The 27,271-nt window shown below is 42.8% G+C and overlaps 1 protein-coding gene across 1 annotated transcript; it reads right to left on the bottom strand.

The window, feature by feature from the left end:
* Positions 1–1,267: 1,267 nt before the first annotated feature.
* On the bottom strand, positions 1,268–26,897 carry tmem237a (transmembrane protein 237a). Its single transcript, XM_056755096.1, has 7 exons — positions 26,882–26,897; positions 26,481–26,730; positions 26,217–26,398; positions 13,799–13,924; positions 13,620–13,710; positions 13,300–13,457; positions 1,268–1,389 (listed from the first exon to the last, which is right to left on the bottom strand). Exons 1-7 carry the CDS (start codon positions 26,895–26,897, stop codon positions 1,268–1,270), a joined length of 945 nt encoding a protein of 314 aa, XP_056611074.1.
* Between the last annotated feature and the right edge of the window lie 374 nt (positions 26,898–27,271).

A 27,271-nucleotide genomic window follows, 5' to 3' on the forward strand; every position in this document is an offset into this window, starting at 1 on the left:
TAAACTTTTACAGTTGTTGCAAATGACCGCATTGGCGTCTTTTCTAGTGAAATATTACCGAGCTTTAGATCGCTTCTGCCTCGATGACATGTGTGCTGCGTAGCCAAAACAACGGAGCGCGTGTGTGACTTCATGATGATGACACATTTGCAACGAGCGGAACCGATGAGCGATATCGTTAAGCAGGTACGCTAACGATTCCAAGGAATCGATTCACTGGGCACCGGTTCTAAAGAAGAACCGGTTCTCGATTCCCATCCCTAGTAATCAGTAATCAGATTACTTTTTCAAAGTAACTGTGGCAACACTGTGTAATAGTCTCTGCCCATTTTTAACTTTTGCCGCCCCCTGGTTAAAAAAAAACTATAACATCCACAATACCGACCCTGAATTGAAATATCAACTTTTTTCAATAATTATTTACCATAACACTCCACAGAATTCATCTGCGTTGGTTTGTTTCCGATTGGGCAAAAAACCTAGTTTGCAAAATTGGTTTGGTTTAATGCTAATAAAATGCTTACTTACAGAAAAAATTGGCATGACGGAAATGAAATTGGAGATATACTTTTTTTTGTTGAGCCAAGGATTTCAATGGTTCCGACTGGGCGAAAAACCTAGGACTTTTTCGCAAAAGTAGGTTTTTACCATAATCATCGATCACTTATTGATTGACAGACGTGCTTCCAAAAGCAAAGTTATTCAGAATGACAAGATCTTTCGTTTGATATCAATGATTTGTTTGCTTGTCAAACGTCAAGTGACACACAGCCCCTTGTGGCCAAATTAGTTAAAAAATGTACAGACATTCACACCATGAGACCCACCAAGTTAAGTTCCCACCGGCCTCTATTAACCTGGTCTAATGAGTACTTGATCCACTAATAAAAATCTTGACAAATACAAAAGGTTTCTAGCGCTTCACGCTCAAACCCCAAATTATCACAATGATTGGAGTAGAGAAGTAGAGTAGAGTTTATACTCTACACTGCTTGTGACCATCTCAATGACTTTCTTTCTTCTGCAGAACAAAAAGAAAATATTTTTAAGAATGTTGATAACAGAACGACTGCGGGATCCATTGAATTGCATTTGTTTTGTGTACATACAATAGAAGTAAATGGGTACCGCCGATGTTGGGTTAACACGATATAATTTAATTTCTTTCTTTGCAGAAAGAAAGAAAGTCATAAAGATTTGAAATTACAAGATGATGAGTAAATGACTACAGATTTTCATTCTAGGTTGAACTATCACTTAAGCAGACTCACCTGAACCCGCTGTGGACCCTCATGGCAACATCTCGTGTTTTCCACATGGGTCTGTCCTCCATATACTCCTCCAGCTGGTCATTGGCTGAGTCCAAGCGATCGAATGCTTGGAACCGTTCTGGTAAAGAGGTCATATTTTGTGACATACTGTGCTCACAAACCCCTAGAATCTGCTAAAATTGTGCAATGTATTTAGCGTGTTCGAGGGAAATAAAAAAAGTTATAATCAACAGTAAAAAAAATGCTGTATGTGTTTGTTGAACCACATTTTATTACACTTTTGGTTGATGTGGAGGTGAAAATATCAAGTGACGTTTTTATTAGGGCCTATGTATTATCCAGCTTTCAATCTCCAAACAAAATGTCTATTGTACACATACATTACCAGCACTTTATTAACAATAAGCACAAAGTGTGTTCATTATGAATGTGAACCTTTCAATTATAGAGAACGTTAAAGGGAAGAGCTAATCAATCCATTTTCTAAGCAAATCAGTCATTCAGTTTCCTTGCCTTCTGCTTTTCTTGTTCCAAGACACTGCCTTCCTGTGTATGGCGCCGTCCTTTCAGACTCCTAGACTTAAAACTGGGGACGTAACAGCGTACCAATGACATCACGCAGCTTCAGTATGCTCTCAGCTTGTGCAACAGATGAGTCAGCTGCTCACTTGTGTTCTGATCTTGTAATGATGACTTCGTTTCTGACTTGTGCATAATGGGAGTCTCGGTATGTCATTACGACTCTGCACTTTGCAACTCTGAATTCCTCAACCACGGATGAAGTTGGAGCTGCCCCAATCTTGTGTAGAGGCCTACTGCATTGAAGCTTGGAGGGATTCCCAACAACTTTCGGAGGTATTTACTGATCTTCCTCTCCATTCCTTCAACGCATGTCATTGGGACTTCATACACTGTCAGCAGCCACATGAGTCTTGGCAACAGTCCATATTGATAGAGCCATGCTTTAAACTTCCCCGGAAGCCCTGATTTTTCGAACCTCCTCAGCCATTCCTCCATCTGTAATTCCGTACTAGCTAAATTGTTCCTGTGAGTAAGTGAGTCATCGAACCACTTTCCGAGGCACTTGATTGGATTCGCCTCTATCGATGGAATCACTTCCTCTTGCACATGCAGCTTGAACCTGTTGGTCACCTTCCCATTCCTAATCACCATATTACTGGATTTCTTTGGCTTAAACTTGGCACACGTTGCCATGTGGTCCAGAACAGTTTGCACCCACCTCGCCACCACATGGGTTGTGGTCGTCACGGTAAGGGCGTCCATGTAACCTCTTATTGGGGGTTGTCGATTCCTTTCTCCATTTTTTGACCCCGGGCTTCCTTCTCCGCAGCTGTTATTAGGAGGTTCATTCCCATAACGATGTGCTGAGGGATGTGGTAGTGGTCTAATGCTGCATGAATGAGGGCGTGAGTGATTGGTCAATAGGCATTTGCCAAATCCAACCAGATAACAGTCAGTTTGCCTCTTCTTGGCTTTAACCTCACGGATCATCTGACTGAGCCCTCTGTTGTTTTCCAGGCATACAGAGAAGCCTGGAATTCCACCTTTCTGGATTGCAGTTTTGATGTATCCAGTCTCTATCATGTACAAGGTCATCCTCTTGGCCAGTATAGAAAATAAGTTCAGTCAGGACCTTTCAAGTCAAGAAAAACCCAAGTCAAAATTGACAACAAGTAATCTTTTATTTGGCAGATTTGCTTAATTTACGTTTGGTGGTATGGGTCTGTTTTTAAATTCCCCATCCTTCTCATGAGCTCCATGAGAAGTAAGATGGGGAAGCAGCAGCAGCATCTGGGGTGACTCTCCCGGTTTAGCTGGGAGAGCAGCTCAACCCCCCTGAGAACAGAGTGTGCAAAAAAAATGGATAGCAGAATACAGTCGATCAAGTAAAATTAAAGGAGGAGCTGGGGAGGTGGTGGGTTTAGAACAGCAAGTATTAGAAGCAGTGAGGCAGGCTTGACTGAATCGATATTTAAATAGGGTGCCCAATTGAGAGAACTTATCAGATCGGCTGATGGGCTGGGTTAGGGTTTTGATCAGCTGATGACAGCTTATAACCAAGCTTGACTACAAGGCCTGCCGGAACTAACGCTGATGCCTTATTTCAGGCGTGACCTTTCAAGTCAAGAAAAACCCAAGTCAAAATTGAAGACAAGTAATCTTATATTTGGCAGATTTGCTTAATTTACGTTTGGTGGTATTGCTCTGTTCTAAATTCCCCATCCTTCTCATGTGCTCCATGAGAAGTAAGATTGGGAAGCAGCAGCAGCATCTGGGGTGACTCTCCCGGTTTAGCAGGGAGAGCAGCTCAACCCCCCCAAACCAAACCATACCAGGCAATCCTCTTGGCTCTTCTTACTAAATCGGAGAGCCAGCAGAGGAACAAAATGAGCGGTCTCTGAAACTAGATTAACTGCATTTCTCATGTTACTGCCTTCCCAGACAATCGCTTGATCCTCAACTTTATTCATATGGATAAAAAGCATCTTGCCGAATGAATAGATCTTAGGGGAGTTGACTGATTGGCAAGAGCATGAGAAGTGTAATTATAAAATTGGTATATAATATTTTATTAAACAGGCCTGATATAGCTGAAGCTGTAAATTGAGCTGAAGCTGAGCAAAACGGTTTCCAGCAATAGATCAGAATAAGGCCCAAAGCTCCCTTCTCTTAGCAGTGATATTATTTTTCGTAAGAGTTAGAGTGAAAAAGGGAGACGCTTATCATTGGCTTGGGATTTCTCTCTTTTGAGACCATTTAGCAGAAGACAAATCGATGAATTTCATAATAGGCTGATGGTGGATGGATCCAGGCAGCGCAGGTGGAACTGGATGCCGGCAATCATATTTTTTATGCTAGAAGGCTGCATTTTTCTCGATTCTAAACAATGAACAATAAAAGCACTGACACATGAAATATCAACTGGAAGAACAGATACAGAAAATGTGGCACAGAGGGAACTGAAGTGAAACCAAGCAGAGTCGTACATTTTTAATGTGGATTTAGCTAGACCTTTACGCATATAGCGAGCTGCAGAGTGCAGATAGGATTGAAGGGTCGTGTCTAATCTAGTACGGTTTGGCTGAAAGAGGGGCAGACCATGCTGGATGGAGCTGCTTCCGGGCATAGAAGATGGAATTTCTGAAATTCAAATCGAGACAAAGAATCAGCAATTTGATTGTTTAAGCCTGGAATGTGAGCTGCCCGAAATTTGAAGTTACCGATGACTGATGACCAAGTGAGGCGCCTGACGAACCTATTTATGAATGGCACTGAGGATCGACCCTTGTTAAATATATGAACCGTTGACTCATTGTCACAAAAGAAAAGGATTTGTTTCCTAGCCCAGTATTTACCCCATAAAAAAAGGCTATTATGATAGGATATAGTTCCCACAGAGCGATTGACAAAATTTCATCTGGTGCATGTTGTACCTCATTTGGCCACATGCTAGCAAACCATTGAGCATTAAAGACCCTCCCAAAACCGACGGAAGGCGCAGCATCTGTGTACAGTATAAGGGCTGCGGATGACTCACGGTCGTCATTATAGAAAAAGGAGATGCCGTTCCAATTGTCGATGAGCAAAGACCAGAAGCAGAGATCTGATCTGCAGCCTGCATCTAAGGTAACTATGTCCTTAAGATCCTTGACAGACTTTGAGAGGTCAAGAAGCCTTGCTATGAAGGACCTGCCCTGGGGAATAATTTGCATGGCAAAATTGAGGTGACCTAACAACGAAAGCAAATCTCTTTTTGAAAGAGGCGTTGACACGCGAGCATTTATCATGACTTCTCTTATGCGATTTTATTTTAAGAAGGGAAGAGAGGCTTGCATGAGATTGGAATCCAAAGTGATGCCAAGAAACTGGATGAGGGGACCTACCATTTTTTTGTCAGAGAGGGGAATCCCTAGGTCGTAGAATGTGTGTTTAAGTGCCGAGATACAGTGATCTGGCTTGGAATGTGGTTGTGGATAATCTACTAGCAAGAAATCGTCTAAAAAGTGAAGAAAGAACGGCAATTTGCATTTGTTGAGAAGAATCCAACACAACGCTTCTGACAGTGAATTAAATATTTTTGGACTGCTGCGACAGTCGAAGGTAAGCCTATCGGAAAAAAACGATTTGTTTCTCAATTTAACACCAAATAAATGCCACTGTGATGGATGTTAAGGCATGATTTTAAAGGCGTCTGAGATATTTGCCTTGGCTAGCCAAGCACCTCTCCCTGCTTGCTTAATGAATTTAATTGCGTCGTCAACAGAGGCATAAAACAGAGAAAATGGAGCGGAAGGAATAAGACTGTTAATACTTGGAATATTGTCATTGTGAGGGGCGGAGAGATCATTAGTTAATTGCTTTTTTCCAGAGTATTTAAGGGTAGCGATTCCTATGGGATTAATTCTAAGGGTTGTGAAGGGGGATGCATCAAACGGCTCGATCATGAAACCTTTCTTAACCTCCTTCTCTAACAATAAATCTGCTACTTCGGGTTCTTTAGAAGCAGAAAGCAAGTTATTGCAAACAAAAGAGGACTTGGGTAACAGACAAAATCCTGCAAAAAAAACATGAACGAGACCAGTGAATAAATAATTGACGAAACAGCGATTAGGATGATTTCTCAATGCTCTTCCCAGCTTGGGGACATTGATTGGAGTTGAAGGTTTTATTTATTTTTCTCCTTCCTCAGAAAGCGAGTTTGTCTTGGGCAAACTGATTTTGGATGACCATCCACGCAATAACTTATAATCGCCAGGCTGGGGACTTTGGCCAGGCGGTTGCAGGGACACAGTTTTTGGGCACAGATTGTATGTGTGAGAGTGAGAGCCACAAATCGAGCAGGAAAGAGCTTGGTGACCAGTGAAATGTCTGCTGATGAGGGCCAAATCGACTACGGACCAGTCCAGTCTTTGATTGAATCGCTGAATGTACATGTCGGATTTAGCGGAGAAGGATTTATGATATTCATAGAAGAGAGTTCCACCATAGTTCAGAGCAAGGTTGGATATAATGGCAAAATACGTGTCCAACTCTGGCCTACGAGCAGGATAAACTTCGCATATGACATCTCTGTATGCTCCGAACGCCACATTAAATTCAGCTACAGTTAGTGTCTATGAAAGTCGGGGGTCGCTGTCTTTAAGCGTAACTGATACATCGCCGCAATCAACAATACGTCTATCGCATGATTCTGAGCCCAGTAATATTTTAATAAGGTTGACATCGTTACCTGCTAGGATTTGGCTTCTCAGCTGATGAGAAATTACAGCAGCCGGCGAAAAGAATGGAGAGCTGGTGGACACGGGAACTGCACTTTGCACTTAACGGGTGTATAAAGGAGGAGGTATAAGCGACTCTGTCGAAGACATATCCTCACAGAATAGAATGAATAAATCTTTGTGAGTAGCTCCCGTCGGAACCGGAACATTGCTCTTATACAACGTCTCCAATATCTTGCTGGGCCAATCATTAATGCTGGGAAGACTGGAGGATTTGCTTGCCAAGCGAGAGCTCCGACGGACTGGAACAGTGATTTCCGCTTGGGTGGCATCCTCTGCATGGGATGCTGGTGCCGGGATTCTTCGATGGATTCGAAGTGCCACGGATCTTCGCGATTTGCGGCGAAAAACATTGTGAAAAATCGGGTGAGTAATAATCTCATTGCAAAGGGAAACGCCAAGGAAAAAATCGCTTGGTAGAACAGCAAGCATTAGAAGCAGTGAGGCAGGCTTGACTGAACCGATATTTAAATAGGGTGCCCAATTGAGAGAACGTATCAGATCGGCTGATGGGCTGGGTTAAGGTTGTGATCAGCTGATGACAGCTGATAACCAAGCTTGACTACAAGGCCTGCCGGAACTAACGCTGATGCTTAATATCTTGCCTTCTACACTTAGCAGTGAGATTGTTCTAAATTGATCAATGGTTGAGGAGTTTTCTTCTTTTGGCACAATACTTTGCTCTGCCTTTTTCCAGCATGATGGAATGGTACCCTTTCTCCAGATCCTCAGGAACAGCTTCCCCCAGTTCGTGATTGTATTCCGGAGACAGCCATGGGGCAATCAGTAAAGAGTTACTCTAGTAAAATTTAGTGACTTTTTATAAACGTTTCAAGTACTCAAGACAAAAAAACTGAACACAACATTCAATTCAACATAAATAAGATGATTATTAGTTGTTTAAATCCTTATTAAAGCCCAAATAAAGGCTTACATTATACTATAGCAGATGTTTTGTGAAATTGTATACCCCTTCGTTTGAAGTGAGGTCCAGAAAGATCTTTGTTTGAAGGGCTATATGGCCCTTCCCCCTACCCCTCCAATCAAAAGAGAATCGAGACATCCCTACACCTTCATGTGAACGCGCTAAACAGAGGGGTAGGAGAAAGGGAACTTTGGGTAGTGGCCGGGCCGGGGTTTCAATATAACGTGAGAATCACAGGGCCAATGTTCTAGGCAATCTGTGGACACGGAGAATGCTTGTAAGAACATTTAGTGGGTTTGTGGGATTTTTTCGCCTATATTAATAAATTGCCATCGGACAAATAGTGGTAGGAAGGGATCGTTACCTCCATAAAGACATCCATTTGCATACAAGTTAATTGGCGATCGGGCACTTTTCTCCTTACGTTGGGTAAGTCAACGAAATAGCGCACCAATGACGAAATGGACACCACCAGGGGTGCTGTTGAGATACGGTGGTCTTTTGAAAGACCCCTAACCTGGTTTTCTGCCCACTTACCACCAATGACATAGCCCCCTCGCCCGTGGAACCACTATTGTGCCCACTAACATCATATTGACCTCTAAGCTCCGCCCCCTCGCCCGTGGAACCATTATTGTGCCCCATTACCTCATATGCACCTCTAAGCTCCAAGCCCTCGCTCACGGACCACATATTGTGCCCCCTGACCACATATGCACCTCCCGGATTGCTCGTGGAACCAATTTTGTGCCCGTGTGCTCTTTCGGTTCAAGGTTGAAACACGAGTACCGGCGATGTACCGACATACGACTGACAAAATTTGATGTGTTTACGACCATGATTTTGTGTTGAGGAAGCCTCACGTCAGGCATTTATGGTCGCACACCCTGTGCTATAAGCACGTCAATGGGGGGCCCGTGCCGGCCCGCTGTGTCGATTTTCGAATGGCTAGGGCATTCTGGAGGTTTACTGCGACAAGCTCACTAAAAATGTTTATGCACATTCATGTTTATTGTGGTCTACTTAATGGAAGCCCATTCATTTTAATGGCCATTCATTCCGATGGTGCGTGGGCGGTCCCCCGCGGGTCTCTGCGGGGTTCTGTTGGCCCGAGCTTGACGTATGAGTACTGTAACTGTCTGACATGCGACAGACAATGCGCGGTATAGTTGTTAATGCGTTTATAGTTCAAGAGGTCAGCAAACTTATTCTTGAGCATAGTACTCTTATGAAAACTGAATGGGTTTGAATGGGTTGAATGCAAAGTTCTTCTGTGAAGCTTCCAGTCATTTGCTTTGGTCGTATGATGACGGGGGGCCCTAGTCCCCCCGCGTGTCGATCTGTGCAAGGATCAGCCAGAGGTGTGGTTCCTGGACCACAAGTGTGGACATCGTCCGACCCAGGTCCCGTGCGGTCACCTTGGTCGCCCATAGAGCGAGGTCGGTGGTGGGGCAGAGTTCCTGCATAAACGCTGGGTAGGTCTTTCCCTCGTGGAGCTCTCTCAGGGGCCTTGACCTGATGGACCTGCAGGATGGCCATGGCGTGTACACAGGAGGCAGCTTGGCCCGCAGCAGTGTTAGCTCTCGACATCAGAGATGCCGAAACCCATAAGCTTTGGACGGGAGTCTAGGTCGAGCCCCCCTCTTCACCTGGGAGACATCGGCGTACTCTAGCTGCCCCACCATCGAGGGAAGAAAGGGCGACGGAACTAGTTTGACCTGCACCAGGTCTAACTGAGTTCCTCATGCACTTCCGCGAAACACGGCAACGCTCAAAGTAATCGTCAAATATCACCCTCACTGCTCGCCGTAGAAGATGGCTGGGCCGTAGCCACTGCTCTCACAGAATGGGTAGCAGACGAGGTGGTGGCTGGGTCCCGAGCCACCTATGACGCAACGTCTGAATTGTCATCTGCCCAAACAATTGAGGCAGACTTTGTTGGACCCACGAGAACAGCGGGACATGCCAGACTGAAGAAATGAGCTCTTTTAGAGAAAAAAACTTGAACACTTCTGGAACTGCCGAGACGCTCAGGGGAAGTCGCTGAAGGAAGGGACAGTCCACTGCACCAGGTCGTAAGAATCCGGCAGAAGTATATTAGAAAATGCTAGATCTGAAGTCGATCATGAAACGAAGGCTCCGAAGAACAAAAGGTGAATGAATGCAAAACGACATCTCCGTTTTATACCCGGATATCCGGGGGCGGAGTCCGGCATGCAAATTTCCTTCGCCAATTTCATTGGCCTTTTCTAAGTCTAGTCAAAGTTGATAGGTTCTCAAGACAAACCCCATCTGTCTGTTCGACACAACGTTGAGAGAACTCCGGTTGTCCTGCAGGTGACCTCATGAATCTGTCTTCCTACATGCACTTTGGCCTTTACAATTACTCTAGAGCACTCGTAGATCTACGATGATTTTTACGGTCAACTTAGACTTACGATGCTTTTGGGAAATGCAGCCCAGTCCAGTTTTGCTTTTATCAACATTTCTGCATGTTGTGCCCAATCCAGTGTTTGTTGAATTCCAAACGAAACAAACCTCTGGAATGATATAGCAAAGTGAAAGACGGAATGAATTGACGCATGAAATTTGTGAAAAAAACATGGTTATTTTTGTGTTGTTTACACATGAATATGAGCTATTTGCATTTATTTTTTACAGCTGTATATTATTGTCATTTTTTTTACTTTATCACTAACAAGAAGTCCTATTGGGTATAGTTCCTGTATGATATATAGAATAATTACAACAAAATTCTGTAAAAATGTATATGCATTTATAGATTTTTTTCTAAATAATAACAGACAATATCTAATCTCTTAAAAGTCTGGTGTGTAATTGTTTGCAAAATGTATTGACAAAAATGCAATATAATATACATAACCATGTCTTCAGATGTGTATAAAGACTTAATATAATGAAGTGTTATGCTTTACTATGCTTTAGACTGAGCTATTTCTATCTACAGTACATAAACCGCGGGTCCCCTCTCAGGGAAACCCTAATGTTGTTTCTACAGTAGCCCTAAATGGACCGACTGCTCTACATTCAAACATTCAACATGCCACATTTCGAAAGACTGAGGCACTAGTGTTTGGACCGTGAGCCTCATCTGGTCACCTAAATCAAGTACTGGGAAGCTTTGTTATTTATGAAAAACCATCTGTTAGAAATGTGGGTTGATTTATGACTCGGACCTGCTACTTGATAAGCAGATAAATGTTAAATCATGCTTCTTTCATTTAAGACTTCTGGCTAAAGTTAAAAGTTTCTTAACCCCTTCTGAACTTGAGAGAGTAATTCATGCATTTATATTGTCTCTTCTGGACTATTGCAATTCAATCTATGTAGAAATTGGCAACTACTAAACTCAGCAAAAAAAGAAACGTCCTCTGACTATCAACTGTTTTTACTTTCAGTAAACTTAATATGTGTTAATATTTGTATGAACACTAAAAGAGTCAACACCATAAGACATAAACTAAAAATGTTTTCACAGACATGTGACTAACAGAAATAGAATAATGTGTCCCTGAATGATGGTAGGCTCAAAATCAAAAGTACCAGTCAGTATCTGTTGTGGCCACCAGCTGCTTGAAGTACTGCAGTGCATCTCCTCCTCATGGACTGGACCAGATTTGTCAGTTCTTGCTGTGAGATGTTACCCCACTCTTCCACCAAGGCACTTGCAAGTTCCTGGACATTTCTGGGGGGAATGGCCCTAGCCCTCACCCTGCGATCCAACAGGTCCCAGACGTGCTCAATGGGATTGAGATCCGGGCTCTTCGCTGGCCATGGCAGAACACTGACATTGCTGTCATGCAGAAACTCACGCACAGAACGAGCAGTATGGCTGGTGGCATTGTCCTGCTGGAGGATCATGTCCGGATGAGCATGCATAAAGGGTACCACATGAGGGAGGAGGATGTCTTCCCTGTACCGCAGGGCATTGAGATTGCCTGCAATGACAACAAGCTCAGTCCGGTGGTGATGTGATATACCGCCCCAGACCATGACGGACCCCCCACCTCCAAATCGATCCCGCTCCAGGGTACAGGCCTCGGTGTAACGCTCACTCCTTCGACGATAAACACAAATCCTTCCATCACCCCTGGTGAGACAAAACCGTGACTCATCAGTGAAGAGCACTTTTTGCCACTCCTGTCTGGTCCAGCGAAGGTGGGTTTGTGCCCATAGGCGGCGTTGTTGCTGGTGATGTCTGGTAAGGACCTGCCTTACAACAGGCCTACAAGCCCTCAGTCCAGCCTCTCTCAGCCTATTGCGGACAGTCTGAGCACTGATGGAGGGATTGTGTGTTCTTGGTGTGACTCGGGCAGTTGTTGTGGCCATCCTGTACCTGTCACGAAGTTGTGATTTCGGATGTACCGATCCTGTGCAGGTGTTGTTACACGTGGTCTTCCACTGCGAGGATGATCAGCTGTCCTTCCTGTCTCCCTGAAGCGCTGTCTTAGGCGTCTCACAGTGCGGACATGGCAATTTATTGCCCTAGCTACATCAGCAGTCCTCATGCCTCCCTGCAGCATGCCTAATGCACGTTGAGCAGGGACCCTGGGCATCTTTCTTTGGGTGTTTTTCACAGTCGGTAGACAAGTCTCTTTAGTGTCCTGCGTTTTTAGAACTGTGACCTTAAATGCCTACTCTCTATAAGCTTTTAAGGTCTTAACGACCATTCCACAGGTGCATGTTAATTAATTGATTATGGTTAATTGAACATGCATTTACATTACATTTAGGCATTTGGCAGACTAAAGCGACTTACAGTGCACTTATTACAGGGACAATCCCCCTGGAGCAACATGGAGTAAAGTGTCTTGCTCAAGGACACACTGGTGGTGGCTGCTGGGATCGAACCAGCAACCTTTTGATTACCAGTTCAGTGGTTTAACCCACTAGACCACCATCTCCACTGCATGGAAAACATTGTTTAAACCCTTTACATTGAAGATCTGTAAAGTTATTTGGATTTTTACAACATTATTGTTAAAATACACAGTCCTGAAAAAGGGACGTTTCTTTTTTTGCTGAGTTTATAAATCATTTGCAATTATTTCAAAATGCGGCTGCTAGATTCCACACTGGAACACAAATTTGAGCAGATTACACCACATCTCTCAATTGGTTGCCAGTTCATCTTAGAATAGAGTTTACAATTTATTTTTTGTTTTTAAGGGCTTAAATGGTCTGGCTCCTTTTTACCTATCGGAACTTGTGACTGTTAACATAGCAGCTAGATGTTTAAGGTCATTATATCAGAAACTGTTAAAGGTCCCAAGAACAAGGCTAAAAAAAAGGGTGACCAGGCTTTTGTTATAGTCTGCCCCAAACTCTGGAATGTCCTCCCTTTATCCATTAGGTTGATCACTAAAGAATCTCTGTTTAAAATAAAACTAGAAACTTACCTTTTAGAAAAAGCCTGTAGCATACGAGTCATCCGGATTGTGCTGTATTTGTAGAAGTTTTTTTTTTTTTTGGCATGTCTTTCTGATTTGTTTTTACTATTTCTATTTGAAAAGCTTTTGTAAAGCACAATGGTTCAACGACTGCTGTTGTATTATGCTATATAAATAAAGAAATTAAGAAACTACCTTATCTCATTCAGGAGAAAAGCGAAAATGTGATGATATCTTACTTCTATGTCAGCCACTGCAGTGCTTCGAAAGGGAGGGGTGGAGTGAGCCCCTGCTTGCAATTGCAACCTCACCACTGCCTCTAAAACTTACAGAATGTACCTTAAATTAATTATATCTCACTTGAACTATATATTTTTCATTTTGAAACTCACTTTTTTTCTCTACAAATAATTTTCCAATAGGATGGCTGTGAACCAGAGGGGCAGAGAATAGAGAACGCTGAGAAATCTGTGCGTGCAAATCAGTAATGATATCGCCTTCCTCCACAGTTAGCTCATTATGGGATTGATTCTCCAACATCTTAGCCTTCCTTCAAAAATAAAATAATATTAACAAGTATACATTTTTTATTGTTATAACAATTGCTTTGATAATTGAACCACCTAGAAGATGTATTTAGATTTAATGTAATACATTCATCTTTTAAATTAACATACATGTTAAGTTCTTCCTTTTCAGTTTTATCGCTCACCTTTTTTTCTTGCTTTTCTTGGTAACTTCTTCACCATCTGTGTGGGGCTCATGAACATCTCCGTTTGTGAGTTCTTGCTGTTCATCATGATCTTACAAAAGAATTATTAGCAGAATAATTTGTCGTGGCAAAAGAGCACAAACAATCCATCAAATGTAATGTCAACATAAGTTGTTTACCTAAAGTATGTGCTTTCTTCTTTTTTTTCTTCTTCTTTGGTGGATTTTCCTGAGTCTCTGGGTTCAGAGGCTCTCTGCTTTCCGACTGTCTGCGACTCTCAACACCCTCCATTTCTAAAGCTTGTTCTGTCCCCCAAAATATTAAGGAAACATGATAAATGACATGCAACAATAACACTTAATACTGTTGTGGCGAATCGGCCTTCCATCGCAGAAAGAAATCTCAGAGACAAGGGTTCCAGGTGCCAAGAGTTTAAACTTTATTTGCCCGGACAAACAAAGTGGGATATTCAGAGTTCATCTGAAGCGATCCCACGAATACATATCTGACTCCATCATTTATACATCGTTTTCAAGTTGTTATCACAGTTTAAACCAATCATGTGTGCATGACATCGTCTTCTTCCAATCAGGTTTCATATGACATCACTTTTTCATTAGCCCGTCCCTCTGAGCTCATAGTTCCGGCCTACCTTATTAGGATTTAATGGTTGCGTGCGCCCCTCAAAAACAAGTGCCTCTTTATCTTGACACTTTCCTGGGGGTTTCGGACGATACATGATTTAACCATGTTTCTATCAAAGATGAGCTCATGGTTTAGCGATAATGAGCTACCCAGTGTCCTCGGTTGCATGCGATTTAATTAAACTTCTCTACAAAAGTGTGTGGGGAGTTCATCTTAGTGTTCAAAGATATTTGGTGTGTGCAGATGTTCAAGTGTTCAGACTCATAATATTAGCTTTGTAAAAATGAGCTCACTGTTTAGAGATACCAGCATCCTTGACTCTGTGCGACAAACCAAACTTCCTTATTAAAACTTATTTGTGGTGTACGTGCAGCTAAGATAAGATGCTTGTTGTTCATGCAGGTGTTCTAGAGCTCAAACTTTACATCAGGCCCAATATTGTTTCATAAGAATACATGAAACCTATAACTTACTAAATGTATTATTTTATATAAGAAAACTCAACACTATAATAGAAAAACCACCATAATACTGACCACAAAAAGCCTGTTTGCCACATATTGGTATTAAATGTGTATGTTTTACATGCAGAGGTAACTGTTAGACCAGTGGTTCTCAACTCCAGTCCTCAGGCCCCCCCTGACAGAATACTTTGGATTTCTCCCTATTGAACACCTGAACAAGTTAATGAGATGATGAAGTGATGATTGAGTCATTAATGATGAACAGGTGATGTTAACAAACACAATCACTAGAATAAAAACCATAATAGTGTTGAGCTTTCATTAAGTGTGGCTCTTACACTTGATTTATTATGTTACATTTTTTGCTAGCTGAAATAGTTTGTTTCTGAAGCATATTTATAAGAGCCTGACAAAAGACAAAATTATTTTGTCCTGGTGTTGGTAATAGCTGTGCAAATGTTGGTTGATTTTTAGTGTGTCACGATATCTGTCAGACTTAAATCCCCCTTATTTGTATCTGTCTTATAACAATTTAAGAAGGTTTCATTCCAACAATTTTGTCTTTTGTATGGCTGTTCAGAAACACACTATAACAGCTGATATAAAAAATAAATCAAGGGTAAGAGCCCCACTAAAGGACACATTATTATGGTCTTTGAACTTACTTATGATGTTTTCTTCAGCGATTAACATCACCTGTTCATCATTAATGATCAATCATCACTTCATTATCTCATTAACTTCTTCAGGTGTTCAATAGGGAGACATCCAAAGTATTCTGTCAGGTGGGGCCTGAGGACTGGAGTTGAGAACCACTGTGTTAGACCATTAATATAAACACACTTTTGTGAACCAGCGGATAATCTTATTTCAAATCGTATTTTTTTAGAAGAATTACTCAACTCAACTCAACTTTATTTATATAGCGCTTTTTACAATTTTCATTGTTACAAAGCAGCTGTACATGAGACACATTTAATACAAGTATGAATTCTAAAGCAGCACCCCCGGCCAGGCAAAACAATATGCAAACGGTGGTGAGGAACCCAAAACTCCCATCGAGAAAAAAAACCTCAGGGGAACCCAGGCCCAACCAGGGGATTCCAGTTCCCCTCTGGCAAAAGCTGCTGCCTCTGCACAAGCTCAACAGTGCTTGCACAACAAGGCTTAATAAAAATATAAAAATTAATGATTTAAGATTATCATTAACAATCTAATAGCATTTGAAATGTTGTAGGAAAAACAAAGTTGTCGCGTCCTTTATCCAGCTCTATCCTCTTAGCTCTTGTCAGGTCAACGCTTCCCATTCTCAGCTCTGCCATCAGGTCTGGGCATGAACTGCATCCTGCGGTAACCTTGGAACAAAGAGACAAGACTGGCTGAGAGTAGAGTACTGTTCTGCACTCTTTGATGCAACAAGTACATCATTTGTTGTTGGATGTGTTCCTGGTTCCGGTTGATCTAAATAATGCAGCCTAAATCCTCTGAGGATTAATATTATGGAGGTGTAGTGTATGCAAGATTAAAAAGATGAGTCTTTAGTCTAGATTTAAACTGACAGAGTGTGTCTGCCTCCCGGACCGTGCAGGGAAGAATATTCCAAAGTTTAGGCGCTAGATAAGAAAAGGATCTACCACCTGCACTTGATTTTGAAATTCTAGGTATTACCAACTGACAGGACCCCTTAGAGCGTAATGTACGTGGAGGTCTGTAATACAATAGAAGTTCATTCAAATACTGCGGCGCTAGACCATGTAGGGCTTTATAGGTAATAAGCAAGATCTTAAAGTTAATGCGATGCTTTATAGGTAACCAGTGCAAGTTGACAGAACCGGGGTTATATGCTCATACTTTTTTTGTACGTGTAAGAACTCGAGCTGCCGCGTTTTGAACCAGTTGCAGTTTTTGTAATAGGCCCGCAGGGCAACCACCTAGAAGTGCATTACAGTAATCTAGTCTTGATGTCATGAATGCATGAATTAATTTCTCTGCATCTGACAGTGACAGCATATGACGTAATTTAGATATATTCTTAAGATGCAAAAATGCAATTTTACAGGTGTTGGCGACATGGCTTTCAAATGACAGAGTACTGTCGAATACAATGCCAAGATTCTTAGCTGATGATGAGGATTTTATGGAGCATCCGTCAATCGTTAAGCAGTATTCTTGGTTGTTACGCATAGCAGTTTTCGGTCCAGTAAGTAACACTTCTGCTTTGTCCCCATCCGACCCTCTCTTCATAGACGACTCCAGTCATCCAGCCTCACGTTTTTGGTTCCAAAATCATCTCAAAACTATTGAAAACGCTACAACGCTGTATCGCGTCACAATCTCTAGCGAAGCGACGGTAAAAGGCCTGGGCGTGTCAGATCGAAGCTTTCGCGAAACTGTAACCTTCCAGTGTGGTGGTCCCAGAGCTTTCTTGTGAAAGATGGCTGTACCCATCTTTCACTTAGCTCTCTACTGGCGAGAGCCTGTCCGGGCTCGGGTTTACACCGGGTGAGCGCATCTCTTAATCAGAGAAGCGCTGCAGAGGCCACCTCCTACCCGCAGGGAGGGAATGGTGGATATAGGTATGGTCTCGTCCCTGGAGGAGAACGCATGGGCCTGCGGACTGGGTAGTTAACCGCGAGGTGGAGGCCCACCTGGGGAAGCTCATGGGTTACCATGTGTGAGAATGGTTGCCATGAGGATATATCAGACGGAACAGCCCATGGGGGGGTGTTACTGCGTCCGATAGCACTAGGTCCGGTTAGAGCTATCTGTGATAGTTCATTCTGTATCCAGGCATAAGGGGGTAGGCTGCTCTGCCCAGCCAACCCCCGGGGGGGTGCTTGCTTAGTGATGGATGGAATGCCTGTTCTTAATCAGTGTCTGGGTAAGAAGGAAGGTAGATAGCACACTGACCCAACCTGTTGGAGGGTGGGAAGGTGCTTTCGCTGGCATACGCCCCCCCGGATGCCAGTCCTACATGTCGCCATGCAGGCCGTGGGCTGACACCGGGTTTACGCGAAGGTTGTTGACCCTTGCGAAGGTGTTTGGGCGTAGCCCAACCCGCAGCTCTACAGATGTCTGCTAGAGAGGCGCTTCTGGCCAGTGCCCAGGAGGCTATACCCTGTGTGGAGTAAGCCTTCAGTGGGCATGGGAGATTCTGAGATCGGAATGCCGTCGTAACGGCATCCACGACCCAGTGCGCCAGCCTCTGCTTGGAGACAGCCTTCCCCTTCTGCTGTCCTCCAATACAGACAAGGAGCTGGTCAGAGCTACTGAAGCGTGTGGTCCAGGACACAACACGGATGGGGTTGGGTCTTCCTCCCCGATGGGGAGCACCTGCAAGTTCACCACTTGGTCCCGAAAGGGTGTAGTGGGAACTTTGGGCACGTATCCAGGCCTGGGTCTCAGGATAACGTGAGAGTTACCAGGGCCAAATTTAAGGCAATCCGGGGACACAGAGAATGCTCGGAGGTCCCCTACTTTCAGTGTGGAGGGGAGATGTTAGTCTCCAGACTCGTAAGAAGGACAACACAATCCTGATCGAGCACCTCAGTGGGTCTTTCTCACTGAGAGAGACACCAGGACGAGAAGAGGCACCGTCTAGAGGTGTGTAACCGCCTAGTAGATGGGTCCCTAGCCCGGGTGATGGTCTCTGCTTTAGAGGGGGAGAAGCCATCTCAGGATCTTCTCGTCCCGTCTAGAGACCAGACATGGGTGTTCCAGAGGTCTGATCTGGAATGCCAGAACGTGTCCTTCCCCTGAGAGAGCAGGTCATCTGTCAGGGGAATGGTTCAGGGGGAGTCGCTGTCCAGAGTATCAAGTGTGGTTAGAAGCCAAGTGTGGTTAGACCAGTGCGGTGTAACCAATAACACTTGGTGCTCCTCTTCCCTGACCTTGCACAGTGGCTGCTCCACCAAGTGTCTCCACGCCCTGGCCTGGTGGACCTGCAGGATGGCCATGGCATAGAGAGAGGAGGCAGCCTGGCCCGCGGCAGTGTAAGGCTTCAACACCAGTGATGCCGAAGTCCTATACGCTTTGGACGGTAGGCGTGGCCGATTCCCCCCAGGAGGTAGCCGCCTGCGCAGGCACCCGTTCCACCCGGGGGATCTCGATGTAGCCTTTGGCTGCCCCACCAACGAGGGAAGTAAGGGAGCCGGAGTTGGTTTCACTGGAACGGTCCGTGAGTGGAGCGTTCCAAGTTTTACACAGCTCCTCATGCACCTCCGGGAAAAACATGGCACTAGGGGTGGGCGCGGTTTACACCGAGCTCCGACCTCAGGAACCACGCATCCCCGGGTTAGCATGGATGACATCACTTCTGCTTCCTTCTGAACTCGACCGCTGGGGGTGGAGCTCGGATTCGTCAGAGTCGGATGCCAGTCTCCCTCCGATGCTGGAGTAATTGAGATTGCCTGCAATGACAACAAGCTCAGTCCGATGGTGATGTGATATACCGCCCCAGACCATGACGGACCCCCCACCTCCAAATCGATCCCGCTCCAGGGTACAGGCCTCGGTGTAACGCTCATTCCTTCGACGATAAACACGAATATCGTCCATCACCCCTGGTGAGACAAAACCGTGACTCATCAGTGAAGAGCACTTTTTGCCACTCCTGTCTGGTCCAGCGAAGGTGGGTTTGTGCCCATAGGCGACGTTGTTGCTGGTGATGTCTGGTAAGGACCTGCCTTACAACAGGCCTACAAGCCCTCAGTCCAGCCTCTCTAAGCCTATTGCGGACAGTCTGAGCACTGATGGAGGGATTGTGTGTTCCTGGTGTGACTCGGGCAGTTGTTGTGGCCATCCTGTACCTGTCACGAAGGTGTGATATTCGGATGTACCGATCCTGCGCAGGTGTTGTTACAGGTGGTCTTCCACTGCGAGGATGATCAGCTGTCCTTCCTGTCTCCCTGTAGCACTGTCTTAGGCGTCTCACAGTGCGGACATGGCAATTTATTGCCCTAGCCACGTCAGCAGTCCTCATGCCTCCCTGCAGCATGCCTAATGCACGTTCACGCAGATGAGCAGGGACCCTGGGCATCTTTCTTTGGGAGTTTTTCACAGTCGGTAGACAAGTCTCTTTAGTGTCCTGCGTTTTTAGAACTGTGACCTTAAATGCCTACTCTCTGTAAGCTGTTAAGGTCTGAACGACCATTCTGCAGGTGCATGTTAATTAATTGATTATGGTTAATAGAACATGCATGGAAAACATTGTTTAAACCCTTAACATTGAAGATCTGTAAAGTTATTTGGATTTTTACAACATCATTGTTGAAATACACAGTCCTGAAAAAGGGACGTTTCTTTTTTTGCTGAGTTTATAAGTAATATTTCCATTATGCTAGAGTTTAAAAGAAGGAAATTACTAGACATCCAATGTTTTATGTCCTCAATGCACTGCCAGTTTGGATAGTTTGAAGGAATCATCTGGTCTTGATGAGATATATAGCTAAATGTCATCTGCATAACAGTGGAAGCTAATTCCATGTTTTCTAATAATGTTGCCAAGGGGCAGCATGTATATGGAGAAAAGCAAGGGTCCTAAAACCGATACCTGAGGTAATTCATAATTTACTTGCTTGAGATTTGACGATTTCCCATTTAATTGGACATATTGATATCTGTCTGTTAAGTAAGATCTGAACCATTGTAGTGCCTGTCCCTGAATCCCGGCATAATTGTGTAAACAATCTAATAGTATTTTATGGTCTACTGCATAGTATCGAAATCAGCACTACGGTCAAGCAGGACTAAGAGTGAGATGTTCCCTTTATCTGATGCAGTAAGAAGTTTCACCAAGACGATGCCACTGTAGCAGCTCGCATTACAGCTTGCCTTGAGGACATCTGGGCTTGGATGAAAGGGGATCACCTCCAGCTGAACCCTGCCAAGACAGAATTACTCGTGTTTCCGGCACACCCTACGGTGCAACACGATCTCAACATCCATCTTGTCAATATCACAATCACTCCTTCCAAAACAGCCAGGAACCTCGGAGTCATATTTGATGAACAGCTGTCTTTCAATGATCACATTGCAAAGACAACGTGGTCTTGCCGATACGCCTTATTCAACCTTAGAAAGGTGAGACCCTATCTCACTGACCATGCGGCACAACTCCTTGTCCAAACCCTGGTAATCTCAAGGTTGGACTACTGCAATGCTCTCCTTGCTGGTCTTCCTGCAAAGGCTATCAAACCGCTCCAGCTGGTTCAAAACGCCGCAGCACGCCTCGTCTTCCAACAGCCCAAAAGGGCTCATGTGACACCCTTTTCCCTCTCTCCACTGGCCACTGTCGAAGCCCGTATCAGATTCAAGTCACTAACGCTTGCCTTAAGGACAATCACTGGATCTGCACCGGCTTACGTTCACACCCTCCTGCACTCCTACACCCCATCAAGATCCCTGCGTTCAGCAAACCAGCGGCGTCTTGTATTGCCATCTCATAAGGACAGTAAATCGCATTCCCGCTCATTCTGCTTCACAACTTCTTCCTGGTGGAACATTCTTCCTAACTCTGTCCGGTCAACCACATCTCTAACAACATTCAAAAAACTACTTAAAACCCAACTCTTCTGTGAATACCTGAGAGACAAAAACAAAATAACCCTTTCTCTCAACAGGTAGCGCTCTAGCTTTAGTTGAAACCAGCAACGTTGTATTGGCACCTAATGTATTATGGCTCCTGTATGACATATTGCTTGTTGCTCCCTTACTCTTTGTAAGTCGCCTTGGGTAAAAGCGTCTGCTAAATGACTAAATGTAAATGTAAAGAAGGTCATTTGTTATTCTAACGAGCGCAGTACTATAATGAGGTCTAAAGCCAGACTGAAACTTTTTGTGTATGTCATTATTTTGTAGGAAAGTACACAACTGAGTGGACAATACTTTTTCCAGTATTTTAGACAAGTACGGGAGATTTGAAATCGGTCTATAGCTTCCAAGTTCGTTGGGGTCTAAGTTTGGCTTTTTGATAAGAGGCTTAATTACAGCCAGCTTAAAGGGTCCTGGGACATGTCCTAGATTAATTGATGATTTAATAATGTTATAAATGGGCTCAACTGCAACAGGTAGTAGCTCTTTTAATAAGGTAGTCGGTATGGGGTCAAATAAGCATGTTGTCGGTTTGGATGCTGCTATAAGTTTAATTAAATCTTCCTGACTTACAGGAGAAAAACACTGAAGCTTTTCTTTTTGGGTGATGGTCGATACCAATTCTTCAGACATACTTGGAGGTTTGGTTTTAGCTATGTTGTCTTGTATTTTTTCGATTTTCTCTGCAAAAAAAATCATTAATTCATTGCTACCAAGGTGCGGCGGAATAGCCAGGTAAGGTGAAGTCTGTTTGTTTGTTTATTTAGCAATTGTACTAAATAAAAACCTTGGATTGGATTGTTTTTATTATTTTCTATGAGGCTACGGAGGTGCTCGGCTTTTGCTGCTTTTAGTGCCTTTTGTAGCAGTTTGCACTTTCTTTCCATGCAATTTTAAAGACCTCTAACTGGGTTTGTTTCCATTATATCTTTATATTTCTATTTGATATTTATAGTTTGTTGGTTTCAACAGATTTTGAAGGTAATATTTGCCTTTTGGAGCCTCCTGAAATAGAACCCCAAGCAGTTGTACGTAGCTTATTAAATAAACCATAGTTGTGATAAGTAGAATTATAAAGTGCACACCACCAAATGCTCATTCTCACAGGACGATGAGGATGATGACATGCTGGCAACTTTTGCCACTGAAAGGCCTACAGAGGTAATATATTTAAGTTTCCAAACTTCAACCAATATACACAATCAAATTTTTTTACATTTATGTGTGTAGTAGCCTATAGAATTTAAGTTTAAAACTTAGTATAAACTAACAGTTTTCTCTCTCCCCATCCCACAGAGTGTGGAAGAACAGCATGACAAGGGCACATTAAATTCTGTTACACAGATGAACACAGTTCAGTAGATGCCAGAGATTAAGTCTGTAGAACTCATGTAGAACTACATTATGTAACTGAAATATGCTGCATTTTCAGTTAACAGTTAAGGTTATGTCGATGCTTTTGGTTAAAACGATAGACAAAAACAACATAGAATTGATATACTTGGACCGCCAGATTGAAAAGGCAGATTTAGAAATTGACATCCTGAAACAAAAGCTGGAGGTGAGTGTGTGGTGAATTGTATGAATTATTAGAAGAATATTAAAATCTAACAGTTGCTTTTGTATTTGTAGGGAATAAAGAAGTCCAAATAAATTAATGTAATTTGTTTTTTATTACACTTGGCCTCCACATTTGCGATGATATGTGCAGCATCACATATAATCTTGACAGACCAAGGAATGAGACGTGAGTTACAGTGCTGTGGTGTCTTTAACAATTAGAAACAATAGATAATTCAGTGTACCGGCACATTGATACTGTGGATGGACCTCCTGTTGATGCAAAGAAGGTGCAATGATGGGAATATGTGTTCCATCAATACATCCAGCCACATTTGGAAACCCTAGTTTACCCCAAGAGATAACGGCAAAGTATTATTAGCTCGTCATAATTTTTTAGATTAGATGCATTTAAACAGATTTTTTACATCACAAACCTGCAATCCTATGAAACTCCTCTTTGATGACTCTCAGGGGTTTGTGCCCAGGAAACACAACAAAAATGTGCAGAAATCGCTTGAGAACGATGCACACTTTTCATACTCATGCTCTGCGCCCCGATGTTATTAAGAAAACTACCTTTTGCAAAGAAACGTAAAGGAACACTAAGGATTTGCTATGATGTAAGAGAACGGCCAGGATAGCTGATGTTCATGATGTAAGGATGGATGAGACTGTGGAAATATGTTATTCATTGTTTAGAAAAACGGTACCGCTAAAATAAAAAATCATTGGGATATGTCAAAAAATCCACTCAAGGCCGTAGAATCCTCTCCCGACGTAAATGTAGCTCCCTGCAAAGTATTACAGCCTCCTCATCTACAACATCCTCCATAAAAGGACATGCCATTTAGACAGTCTTTGCGTGACGGAAATATGTGCAATTAATGAATGAAGTCTACCGAAAGAACGAATGAACGATTAATCACCGCTTCCACTTATAAAGGCGAGTAGACCAAAATAAACTCTTGGTTTACCAAATAAAACCTGCTCCCTTAAATTACTAAAACAAGCTTGTTAAGTCCAAAAAGCGTATTATTTTCTTCTATGTCCTTTTAACTATGGGCCAATATTCTGTTGTTTACAGCCTAACTGTGTACGGTCTCCTCTGTGTGACACATTGCCTGCCCTGTGCCTCAGTTCAATCCCTGCTGGCACATTATGTCTCTCACATAGTTCATATACCACCTGACAATTTTTTTAAATCTTTGCGACCGGCAGTTTACAAGTTTGGATGGAATTCTGTGAGGAGAAAGAGAACAGTGGATGATGGTTGTGCTGTTCGTATAACTTCAACTTGAATCAGGTCTAAATGTCACATTGACCACAGATGTACACTTCAAATGTGACCATAATGAGGTGAATAAAACAGAAAATTCTTTTTTGTTTCTCTGAGGGAACTGGGTTTGTTTTACTGTTGCTCTTTGTCCAAACAGACCTCACATTGCTCAAGATGCTTCAAATAATTTTTCTTTAAATACCACAAAAGTGTCTAGATTTTAGGGCTATTAAGCAATTAATCACGATTAATCACATCCATATTAAAAGTTTTGTTTACATAATATGCCTGTGTAATGTGCATAATCATTTTGTGTTTATAAAAACATATATTTAAAAATATATAATAATCAATTTTTTTTTTAAATATAATTCAGGGCTGTCAAGCTATTCATCTCGAAAAAGAATATATGTGTACTGTGCATATTAATTTTGTATATATAAACACATACACATACAGGGATAAATTTAAGATTATTGGTCAATATAAATAAATACGTCTAAATATTTTCCTAAATAAATACACGTGTATGTATGTTTTTGTGTATAGAATTATTGTTTTATAAAACACAAACTTTAATTCCGGATTACAGCTGTAATATAATTCAAATTTTCATTCTGGATGCATTTAACGGATTGCTTAACAGGCCTTCTAGATTATGTTTCAATAAAATCTTTATGAGACTTAAAATATTTAAAATAATTTCTTGTATCATCCTGACTGAAATATGACCCTGACATGTTCTTGACAGATTTCGTGAGATTCACCCACCATTAACAGCATCGTATTAAGCGTGTCTGTAATTCTTTTTATGACTCTGTGATGTCACATTTCATAACAAGAACTAAAAAGGTGACATGCTGAGCTCCTGGCAGTGATTTATGACAGAATGCCAATGAGGGACAACTGAAGCCTGATCGAACCCCTTTTCGAACCCCTGTACAGTATATTTCTGTCTTTACAAAAGTTTACCTCCAGCAGTAGAAATCAGAGAACATATGGCAACTATAAAAAATCCTCATATACCCAAAGCAGGTATAAGGAAGATGAAATATAGTGACTTATTATAATTGTACATACATCATATGCTGTCTCGGTTCCATATCATATCAGTGAAAGAAAAATAGTGTGTATGACAAGTCACATGTTTCAGAGACATAGGGTGTGTGTGTGTTTGTGGTGGAAGGGGCGAGAGAGCAGACTCCCTCCTTTCAGGGCCTCTTTGTAGATTTTCTTCTTTCATCTGTGCACCTGTTTTTCATTTCCTGCTCAGGCATTTGAGGGCTGTACGGCCTACTGCAAAGTGTAATCTAGCAAGTCTGTCAGAGTTTGTCCATCAAATGCATTTAGATTAGATTCAACTTTATTGTCATTATGCAGAGTACAAGTACAGAGCTAATGAAATGCAGTAGGAGCAATGTAGGATTATAAATACACATTATGAACAGCAGCAACGTGAGAACAGTGGTAAAAAATATATTTGGATGAGTTTGCAAAAGTATTGTTTAAATTCAGCTATGCAAATAACAGTAGTGCAATGATATTTTTATAGAATAGTTTACTGTGCTTTGTACAGTAACAACTAAGACAGTTTACAGTGCTCTAGTTAGAACAGTGTGCAGTCTGTGCAAAATATGAGCCGTGCAAATACATCTATGTAAAGTACGTTGACCAGTGCAGTCATAAAGCATGTGCCGGTTCGATTGGTGGAGTGGCGTTCAGAAGGGTCACGGCCTCAGGGAAGAAGCTCTTCCCTGGCCTGCTAGTCTGAGAGCGTAGGCTCCTGTAACGCCTGCCGGATGGAGACGGTGGTCTAGTGGGTTAAACCACTGAACTGGTAAATCAAAGGTTGCTGGTTCGATCCCAGCAGCCACCACCAGTGTGTCCTTGAGCAAGACACTTTACTCCATGTTGCTCCAGGGGGATTGTCCCTGTAATAAGTGCACTGTAAGTCGCTTTGGATAAAAGTGTCTGCTAAATGACTAAATGTAAATGGAAGGATGGTGAAAAGTCCATGGTTAGGGTGAGAGATATCCTTGATGATGTTTCTTGCCCTACCCAGACAGCGATTGTGATGGATGTTCTCAATGGAAGTTAACTGGGTGCCGGTGATCCGTTGAGCAGTTTTCACCACCCGCTGGAGTGCTTTGCGGTCAGATGCAGAGCAGTTGCTGTACCATACTGAGATGCAGTATGTGAGTATGCTCTCAATGGTACGGCAGTAGAATTCCACAAGGATCCTGGGATTCAGGTGAACTTTCTTAAGGCTCCGTAAGAAGGCGCTGCTGTGCCTTTTTGACCAGGGTGGAGGTGTTATGGGACCATGTGAGGTCATCAGAGATGTGGATGCCAAGGAACTTGAAACCCGACACACGCTCCACCACAGCTCCATTGATGTAGATGGGTGTGTGTGCATGACTCCTAGTCCGCCTGAAGTCCACAATGATCTCCTTTGTCTTCTGGGTGTTTAGTTCTAGATTGTTGGTGGCACACCCCACAGCCAGGTGCTGCACCTCATCCCTGTAGGCAGACTCATCATCATCTTTGATCAGACCTACCACCGTGGTGTCATCTGCAAATTTGATTATGGTGTTGGAGCCATAAACAGGATGGGTGAATAGGGAGTACAGGAGAGGGCCCAGTAAGCCTTTAAAATAATATGATGGGTCTTGAGATTGATTGTACTTGTCTAGGTGGGACCTGATATGAAAATGTTTGGGAACCCCTGGCGTAAACCATTGGTAGGTTAATTCCTTCAAAAAGATGCATTAACAAATTTCTTTGTTCGACCAATGGCATGCGTCTTGGCCTGAACTATCTGTTTATTATGACCAATGGCAGATGGGGGTGGGGGTATTTTGAAAACATTTTTGCAAGTCATTACTTTTGCAATTACAACATGAAGAACACACTTAATCTTTAAGGCCTTGTCCATACTAAAATGGCAGAGAGTAAAAAAACACCTGACAGAAATTATGCATGTTGAAGAAGCATGTCTACTTTTGAGTCCGCAAACCCCAAAACAACAATGCCAGTGACTCGAGACCTCCACGTTCCTCGGAGGTGGTTAAAATATACAAACGTTGTGCGCAAGTGCGCACATGCAAATATTC

Source organism: Triplophysa dalaica, chromosome 8 (genome assembly GCF_015846415.1).
Source record: "Triplophysa dalaica isolate WHDGS20190420 chromosome 8, ASM1584641v1, whole genome shotgun sequence".
NCBI classification, from domain to species: Eukaryota; Metazoa; Chordata; class Actinopteri; order Cypriniformes; family Nemacheilidae; genus Triplophysa; species Triplophysa dalaica.

What these genes read in the sequence shown, in the direction of transcription:
- tmem237a (XM_056755096.1), bottom strand. An exon ending in ATCTCTGATGACCTCACATG is followed by an intron (nt 26,399 to 26,480) that starts GTCCCATAACAC and finishes CCTGAATCCCAG; the next exon opens with GATCCTTGTGGAATTCTACT. An exon ending in ATTATTTGTAGAGAAAAAAA is followed by an intron (nt 1,390 to 13,299) that starts GTGAGTTTCAAA and finishes CCTCTTTACCAG; the next exon opens with AACGGTTCCAAGCATTCGAT.